Source organism: Lygodium microphyllum, chromosome 14 (assembly GCF_053477565.2).
Source record: "Lygodium microphyllum isolate KBCC chromosome 14, Lygodium_microphyllum_v1.1.10, whole genome shotgun sequence".
Classification (NCBI taxonomy): Eukaryota; Viridiplantae; Streptophyta; class Polypodiopsida; order Schizaeales; family Lygodiaceae; genus Lygodium; species Lygodium microphyllum.
Genome location: NC_141148.1, coordinates 67,996,610 through 68,005,782, shown reverse-complemented (window position 1 = coordinate 68,005,782; position 9,173 = coordinate 67,996,610). Strand labels below are relative to the sequence as shown.

The 9,173-nt window shown below is 37.4% G+C and overlaps 2 protein-coding genes across 3 annotated transcripts; both read left to right on the top strand.

The window, feature by feature from the left end:
- Nucleotides 1-2,385: 2,385 nt before the first annotated feature.
- LOC148025702 (uncharacterized) lies at nucleotides 2,386-3,623 on the top strand (the record flags this gene model as incomplete). Its single annotated transcript, XM_087692007.1, has 2 exons — nucleotides 2,386-2,610; nucleotides 2,740-3,623. A coding segment is annotated over exon 2 (699 nt), but the record flags the coding sequence as incomplete, so codon positions are not given.
- A 2-nt stretch (nucleotides 3,624-3,625) lies between these two features.
- Nucleotides 3,626-8,877, top strand: LOC148025701 (uncharacterized). Of its 2 annotated transcripts, XM_087692923.1 has the most exons (4): nucleotides 3,626-4,160; nucleotides 6,385-6,663; nucleotides 6,942-7,279; nucleotides 8,727-8,877. In XM_087692923.1, exons 1-3 carry the CDS (start codon nucleotides 3,657-3,659, stop codon nucleotides 7,230-7,232), a joined length of 1,074 nt encoding a protein of 357 aa, XP_087549049.1. In that variant the 5' UTR covers nucleotides 3,626-3,656; the 3' UTR covers nucleotides 7,233-7,279; nucleotides 8,727-8,877. The 2 variants fall into 2 exon arrangements, with proteins under 2 accessions (XP_087549049.1, XP_087549048.1); XM_087692922.1 differs by lacking the exon at nucleotides 8,727-8,877 and having other exon boundaries at nucleotides 6,942-7,434.
- The last annotated feature ends 296 nt before the right edge of the window (nucleotides 8,878-9,173 follow it).

Genomic DNA, 9,173 nt, shown 5'->3' with positions numbered 1-9,173 from the left:
AGGCAAAAACATCTCAACTCATGTGAGGCCAATACAAATCTTCTTGTAAATTATGAAGAGTAGAAATGATGCCATAATGACCCATATAAACTAGATTGTGAACTTCTTGGAGAGCAAAATGATGAAAGGGTGAGTAACACATAAATTTTTCTCATAAAATAGAAATCTTGCACAGATAGAAAATTTATTAACAGGAATTCATTGATCGTGACACAATTCAACCAAGCATCATGAAAATCAAAGTCATGCAAATAAGCATCTTTTCATAGTATATCTAAAGAACATATAAAAGGCACAAAAATATTATTTATAGTTTGTCTACAACTTAATGCATCAGCTACAACATTTTCTTTATCAAGATGATATTGGATTAAGGATGAAAAGACTAAACGAAATATGCCCATTGAATATGTCTATCATAAATTTGCAGTTGAGAAAGAAGGTGCTTAATACTTTGTCGATCTATCTTAGTCATAAATTTTGAGCCCATTAAATGATGTTTCCATATGCATAATGCATGTACTATAACTAAAAGTTTCTTGTAATATATACTATACTTAAGTAAGGGTTTCAATTTACAACTAAAGTACGAAATTGGATGGTAATCTTGTATCAATACTGCACCTATGCCAAAACCACTAGTGCCAGTATAACGACTAGAAAGAATGGTCTACTAAAATCAAGGAGTTGTAAAATAGGTGTGTGAGTTAATGCATGCTTTAGTAAATCAAATGATCGTTGTTAGTTATCGCCCCAATGAAATACAAAACCTTTCTTTAATAACAAAGTTAATGGCAAAGTAAGTAATGAAAATTTTCTAACAAACTTTTTACGATAAAAACTGGCTAGGCTTAAAAATGAGCAAACTTCATGCACATTTTTTGATGTAGGCCATGTATTAATCACCTTAATCTTGCGTGGGTCAACTTTTATTTCTTTAGCTGACACAATATGACCTAAATATTCAATTTATGTTTGAAAGAAAGTACTCTTTTTGGGTTAGCAAAAAGATGATTTGGTTTAAGTAAATTAAAGACTAAAGATAAATGATTTTCATGTTCTCGTTCAGTTTTACTAAAAACAAGGGTATCATAAAAAAAGACAATAACACAATGCTGAAAATTTAAAAATATCCAATTCATCATTCTACTAAAAGTGACAAGTGCATTAGTAAGACTAAAGGGCATTACTAAAAATTCATAATGGCCAAATTGAGTCATGAACACAATAAATAGTAGGTCCGTCCTCAACGCAGTGAACAGCATGTCTGTTTATAACATAGTAAGTAGCAAGTATGTCTTGTAACATACTGAATAGTAGGCCTATCATGCACACAATGAACAATATGTCTGTTTGCAATACAATGAACATCAGTCTATCTTGCACTGAGTAAATAGCAAGTCTATTCTACACGGAGTGAATAGTAGGTTTAAACAACAAGTCTATCTTACGTAGAGTGAATATCAAGAGTTAGAAGAGAAAAAAGTCAAGAACATGGGTAGCAAACTTGGTGCAGATCACATTAATGGCTACTAGTTACCTACTACTACTACTAAGCCCAGTGCTCACTTGGCAAAGCTTAAGAGTTTCAGAGAAATACCCTAATCAATGCTAAAAAGGATGGAAGTGATCAGGGAAGCAATGGGATTGATGCATACCTTAGTGAGCAACTGCCATGGAAGTTGCGAATGAAGCTTTCTTCTCGAGTTGAAGTGAATATTAATGAAGTTCCTCGAATGCCCGCTCTGATACCGGTTTGAAATGTGTAATTAGAAGTGGAAGCACAAGTAGAAGTAAGAAGGGAAAGACCGGTGTGTGGGAACTCCAACAAACACAATGTGTGACTATCTTATTCTATTTGTCACTAAGAAAACAAATAATAATGTGCGTGATGGTGGTCACTACAAGTGTGTAGATATGTATACAAGTAAATTTAGGCGACTAAGTACAAGGTAGCTTTTTAACGCCTAACAGATTGTATATGGTTTTCAAAATAGTCCCCTTGAGAGCACATTATGTGTTAGGCATAAGGGTGATGTGCCTCTAATCATTGTGGTTTATGTTAATGACATACTTCTATGTCGTATAATGAGACACATATTATTGAATTTAAGGCTAAGTTAAATTCACCACTTGACATGTCACATTTGGTTGGGCATTCATTTTAAGCAATGTGATGGAGATATTGCTTTGTGTCAAACAAAGAATATTGAGACATTATTACAAGGATGATTAATTGGAGTATGATTAGGCTTTATGAGATATTATTACAAGGATGATTAATTGGAGTATGTAATAATGATTAAATGGAGTATGATTAGGGCTAAAGCCTGGAAATATTGGCCAGTGGCTTATCTAGTAGGCAAAATGGAATAAGAACTGGCCAGACGGTGTCCTTTCAGGTCGGCCTTCTTCAAGGCTTTGAAAGCCCAATGGATACAATCTTTGCATGGCAATGCTTCAATCTTGTTTTAAGAACCAAGACGATTTTGTGACAGACAACGACGATTACACGTTGGATGCACAGCAGATGCTTGGTGTGTCACATGAGTAAAACTTCCTTTTGAGAATGCCCTGTAGCTCTAAGCAATCTGCTATAAAGCATTCCTAGTATGTATTGAGCAGATTGCTTATTCAGAAACTATGATATCAATTGCCTGATTATACCCAGGAATCACAAAAAGTAAAGGATTTTGCTAACAGGAAGCATGGATGGATTTCCTGTCTCTTTGCTTGCAGAATGCCTCCCCTCACACACAGATACCTGCATCGGTGAACTGAGCATCAAGCAAAAGGGAGAGGATCCCCAAGGAGAAGTCACGATCTCTTCAAATACTGACGAAGGTCTTCCGTGAACAGCGATCTTAAGGTAAACTTAGGACCTCTGTAAATACTGAAGAAGAAGGTCTTCTTTGCTATTGGGAATGTTAGGGATGGGCGTGCGAATGAGTTCTGCAAAAGCGAGGGCAAAGGAAGAGGCAGGGCAAAAGCAACAGAGGCAGAAACAACGGCAGCAGCAGCAAGAACAAGAGTGGGGGCAAAGCCAAGAGAAGCAAGAAGAGGGCGGGCAAAGCCAGCAAAGGCAAGAGAGACAGGACGAGGCAAGTGAAAGGCAGAGACAGCAACAAGAGGTAGGGCAAGGGCAACAGAGGCAGCAACAACAGCAAGAGTTAATACAACAGCAGCAAGAGGTAGGTAAAAGCCAGCAAGAGCAACAACAGCAAGAGGCAATGCAACAGCAAGAGGTAGGTAAAAGCCAGCAAGAGCAACAACAGCAAGACGTAGGTAAAAGCCAGCAAGAGCAACAACAGCAAGAGATAGAGCAACAACAGCAAGAGGCAATGCAACAGCAAGAATTAGGGCAAAGCCAGCAAAGGCAGCTGCATCAGCAACAACAAGAGTCAGGGCAAAGGCAAAAACAGCAACAACAAGGGTTAGGGTTAGGGTTAGGGCTAGGGCTAGGGCTAGGGCAAAGGCAAAGGCAAAAACAGCAGCAGCGACAGCAGCGAGAAGAGTTGGGGCAAATGCCAAAACAGCTGATGCTTCTGCAACAACAGAGAGTGCATGCAGGAGACCAAATCAAAGAGGAAGGCAAACAAGGAGGAGGAGGAGGTGGTGGGGGAGGAGGAGGAGGAGGAGGAGGAGACACGATCCCCATGGCATCAGTCCTCAGAGAAGCCATGGGATCCACCCGCTCCATCGAGCTCCAGCTTGCTGCCTTCACGCTGGCGTTTGCCACCAGCGGCCTGGTGCCCGCCTGGGACCTCGCCTTCCCCGCCCTCGCCTCTGCGTACACCCTCGCCCTCGCCCTCCTGGCCTTCCCGGCCTACCCCACCCTCGACCCCGCCCACATGGATGTCTTCTGTGCGCCCCCGGCCACCGCGCACGCCGTCGTGCTCGCTCGCCTCGCCGTGGGCTTCTTCCTCCCCCTCGCCTACCTCCTCGGTGGGTTCTCCCGCGGTGACGCCATAGCCGTCCGCACCGCCGCCCCTCACCTCTTCCTCTTGTCCGCGCAATTGCTTAGCGAGCTCCTTCTCTCCGCCTGCCCTCGCATCTCGCCGCCAGCCCGTGTCATCCTCTCTCTCCTCTACACCGGCCGGCGTCTTTCCACGCTGTCAGACTGGATCGTCCATGCATTTAGCCATCCCACACCTTCAAAGGTAATCGATCACACCTATTATAACCTCTCTTAAACAATACAAATAGAAGACACCTATTATAACCTCTCTTACAAACCATAAAATGTTGGAAGATCTCTACTCCAGGTAGACCCTTTTTTTTCAAATAATGCACGGATAATATCCATTTAAGTAAAGAAAATATACATCATATCTCTATCCACCACGGCATTAGGCCAAAGCGCACAACTTTTTACCAAACAATTTAAAGATCCAATGACTATTCTCTATCTCCCCTGAAAAAGCTAACAATCAATATCTGAGACCAGAAATGTCATCAGCTGGTGAGCAATCTCTTCCTGGGTTTAAAAAGGCACGGTTCCTATGTGGCTAGATAATGCTTGAGAGTCATTGCTCTCAAAGAGTTGACTAGTAATAAGGTATCTTCATCTTTTCCTCCATGATCTCTCAACAGGGCTGGCTATCTTTATGGAAATGGCATCTTTAAGGTTGGCAAACTTCAACCATTGTTTCACACTATTCCAAACTAGTATAACAAGCCTAGAAGATATGTGTTATAGTTTCTTCTTTGTTTCAAGGAGCTTAGTGAGTGTTATTCTCCAAAGAAGATTGTTTAGTTTATTGGGCTTGGTAGCCTTTTAGACCGGTTTAGGCATCTCCTTCACGTTGGCAAGCAAGCCAAGGGGAATTTCTTCCATGACAACCAAGTCTTCATGGCTACTTGAGCTAATGACCCTTAGATTTGACACATTTTCAAGTAGTGTGAGGCACTAGTTCCCATCTTTGTCACCAGATATTTGATGATCTGTCTTGTTTGGGGTGTCACCAAAGAAGGGTAATTTTGCTCAAGTCTGTCGACCAGCCTAAGGAACAAGTCCAACTCATGGTCATTCAAATTAAATTGATTTTTAATCCATTTTGGGTATTGCCAATCATTATTACTAGCATCCTAGATGCTAAACCAAGTTTTCACAACTTTTGCATAGATCCTTTTTGCAAGTCGCACCTTCTCCATCACTTGGGAAGCAGTGAGACTTCTTTTGATGGTTCGTACATAAATAATACAAATGGAAGTCACCTATTATAACCTTTCTTACAAATCATAGAAATGCTAGAATATCTTATACATGTTAGCATACATCCATAAGAACTAGTTCATCTTTGCAAAAACATGCTTACATCTATGACTTCTATATAAATTTAATAGGAACTTTCTCATAGGAGAATAGGAGCATCAGTGTTAGTAAAGAAATGTTTAGAACTTAATCGTGTGTGTTAGCAAGAAATATTACAAGTTAGCCACTACCTATAGAAATGTAAAGATGACATTATATATCAAAGGGCATAAAAAGTAGGACAATTTCTAATCTTTTGTCTATTTTAGTTACAAGAAAATGGGTTGTACAATCCACAATTTTTCCTCTCTTTTGTCATTTCATCCTTTTCTATCCAAGCTTTCCTTCACACTAAGGGATTTCACTTGGACAACTTAGACCTCATGTTTTTGGTAACACCATAGCCTACCCCAATTCTTCTTTCAAAGAAAAAGAGAAGAGAGAATGTCCTAATGAGAGCCTTCTGCTAATAATGTTATTTATTTGTCATAAATCTTGCCATATTGAATTTGTTACTAATGTGTATATAAACCTCCCCTAATCACCCTAGTTAGAAATTGCAAAATACACAAGAAGGTTTGGATCTTAGTTCATTGGTATTTTTAAGGCTCGTATTCTATATTATATGAGATATATGAACAATAATTAGCTCCATCTTCTTGAGGATGGTATTTGTTGTCATTTCTATGTTAGTATGGGATCGAGCTAAGTGCCTTTTTTGTTTCAATTCAATCAAAACATGCCCTAAAAGGGCAGGGCAAAGTTGGCCAAATCAAGGGATTCTTGATCTCTTCTAACATATTATTTAGGAGACACTCCTATCTTGATGCTTAGGGTGCTAAAATTAAGGTTGAAATTTAAGGAGCTTGAAAGTTGGGTGATCATTAATTATGCACTTTGCTCTCTGACAAAGCTAATTATCCATGTAACTTTACCCACACTTTAATGCATGGAATGAAAACTTGAAGAATTGAATAATGAAACATACCTAATTTTGATGAACTTAGATTGTGTGTGTGTGTGTGAAATCATAACTAATGAGGGATTGATTTTTATAACAAGTGGAAGATTTCATGAGTCCTTCATGAAATTACTTACAATTTGAAACCTATTTCTATGTCATTATGTAGGATTTCATGTGGTTATGGTTTGGAAGATCATTGGCTATCTCCAACTTTGTCTACTCTACCTTCAACATGTTTTACTTCTTGATTCCAAGATCTCTCTTTTTAGCATTTGAAAAATACATTGGAGCCATTAACTTGTATAATGCACAAAGAAGGTCACAAACTTCATCTAGCACAAGCTTGCAAATGACCTCTCAAGAAGAGATGGAGAAACGAAACACCTCTCAAGAGCTAACAAATGATGAGAAATTGTACAAAGGAAAAAAGAAAGAGAATGATTATGTAAGTACTCCTCAAGCTAGCTACTCTTATATCACACAATGCTTGTTCACAAGTAACATCTAATTGTTACACATGGATTTATACATGGCATAAATGGTAGTCATCTCCTGGCAAGAAGCATTGCCAACTAAAAACAATGTTGCATAAGGATGAGCATAGATAGCAAAGCTTGCATAAGAAACATGTTGGGCATAGATGCTACAAGAACACCAAACTTAGATAAGTAACTAAATAGAAAATCTAGTATCATCTACTGCTAACCTAATGTCATTATGTAGGAATTCATCCCGTTGTGGTCTACAAGATGGTTGGCTATTTTCAACTTTGTCTACTCAACCTTCAACATGTTTTTCCGCTTAATTTCAAGGTTCTTCCTTTTAGCATTTGAAAGATACATTGTGGCAATGAGCTTCTACAATGCACAAAGAAGCTCACAAACTTCGACCACAAATCTAGAAACAAGCTCTAAAGAAGAGAAGGAGAAAGGAAAGGCCACTCAAGAATTAAGAAAGCACGAGAAATCAACCAAAGGAAAAGAAAAAGTGGAGGAAGAGAAAAGTAACATCTAATTATCACACATGGATCTGCATATGACATAAAAAGTAGTCATCTCTTGGTAAGTAGCACTATTAGCTAAGAGCAATGCTACATAAGTTCTTTTCAAGAATGTCACAAACATATCCAAGTAATAATATTATTGACATGGTATCTTGTCAAAGTTTAGTTGGTGCCATTCCATTGTAAATTCTAATCCAAGTAATATTATGTTTCACATGGTGTCTAATCCCTTTCAAATGTTGTTAAAGTTGATCATCCTAAGAAGAGGTAAACAATTTGTTTCCACAATAATTAGCACTCCAATGAATGCTAAATAAATACAAACTTACTAATACTAACTATGGCCACATGAACTAATAGTAAAAACTAACCATATCTAAGTAATTACAAACTTATTGATCCTAACTATGGACACACCTAGAGAGAGAGATAGGGGGGGGGGGGGGGGGGACATTGGATATATTTTTTCTTCACAAAATTTGGGGGTACTAGTGCCCCCTTTTTAACAAAAAATAAATCCAACATACACACACTCTTACTCTCTCTCTCTCTCTCTCTCTCTCTCTCTCTCTCTCTCTCTCTCTCTCTCTCTCTCTCTCTCTCTCTCTCTCTCTCTCTCTCTCATTTAAAATACCAAATTATAAAATATTAACACTAATTTTTAATACCTAATTACTAATTTTTAGTTTTTTAACACCTAATTAGCCATTTTTAGATACTAACTAGTGCTAATTTTTAAAATTCTAACCAATACTAATTGTTTAACTAATTCGTAAATTTTTTTAACACCTAATAAAAAATTTAAGCACTAACTTATACTATTTTTATTAACAAAATCTTTTCAAATACTAAGTAGTAACTTATTATTAAGAACAAATTACAAAAAAATTATTATTAATTTACCCTATTAAAAATAAATACTTATTTTTTAAGTATTATTATGGATTATTAATAGCTAATACTAATTTTTTAATGAATTATTAATATATTTTCTAATCATTTATTAATCATTAGTTAATAATTATTAGTAAATAATTATCATTTATAGTTAAATAATAACTAATACTAAATTTAGTCTCACACACACAAACGCACGCACACGCGCACTCACACACACACACACACACACACACACACACACACACACACACACACACACACACACACACACACACACACACACACACACACACACACACACACACACACACACACACACACACACACACACACACACACAAAGTAAATAAAACTAATATATTAGTATATAATACATCATAACAATATAATATAAATTATCTAATTATATGATTAATAATTTACTATTATTATCTAATATAGTTATTTATTCTTTATTAGTTTACATTATAAGAATATGAATAGCTCTGAAATTATTTCTATTGGCAACAATCTCTCTCTCTCTCTCTCCCCTTGTCTTTGTGCTTGCTTGACCACCATGTTTCACTTAATTCATGATGGGTTGTTGTTTATTGCATGTAACCTAGGAAGCAATATATCTCCATCTAGCAAACATCAACACCCCACCAATGTGGAAAGATCAAAGTTCAAAAGACAAGATCATGTAACCCTTTTTGGAGTTGATCAATGCATTGGAGAAGGCCTCATCCAATAGATGATAATCTCACAAGGCTTGCTCCTTAGATATGTGGGAATTCTGGTCAATTTTGTACATCGTACAAGTGTGAAGTGCTTGACCTTTGATAATAATGAAATTGTGCTCCAAGAAAATGTGATTGTTAGCTATTGAGTTAATGATAAATAGCTCCTCTCTGAAGTTAAAAATTACGTTTCACATTCCTTGCTTTTTTTGGATCAATGCAATAAAGAGAGTGATGGTCCAATGAGTCTTTAGAGGAGGATACAAGCTTATCCCCCTAACCTAAAGCTAGATGTCTTGTAGTCACCAGAAGTACTCAACCACAAAGAGGGGA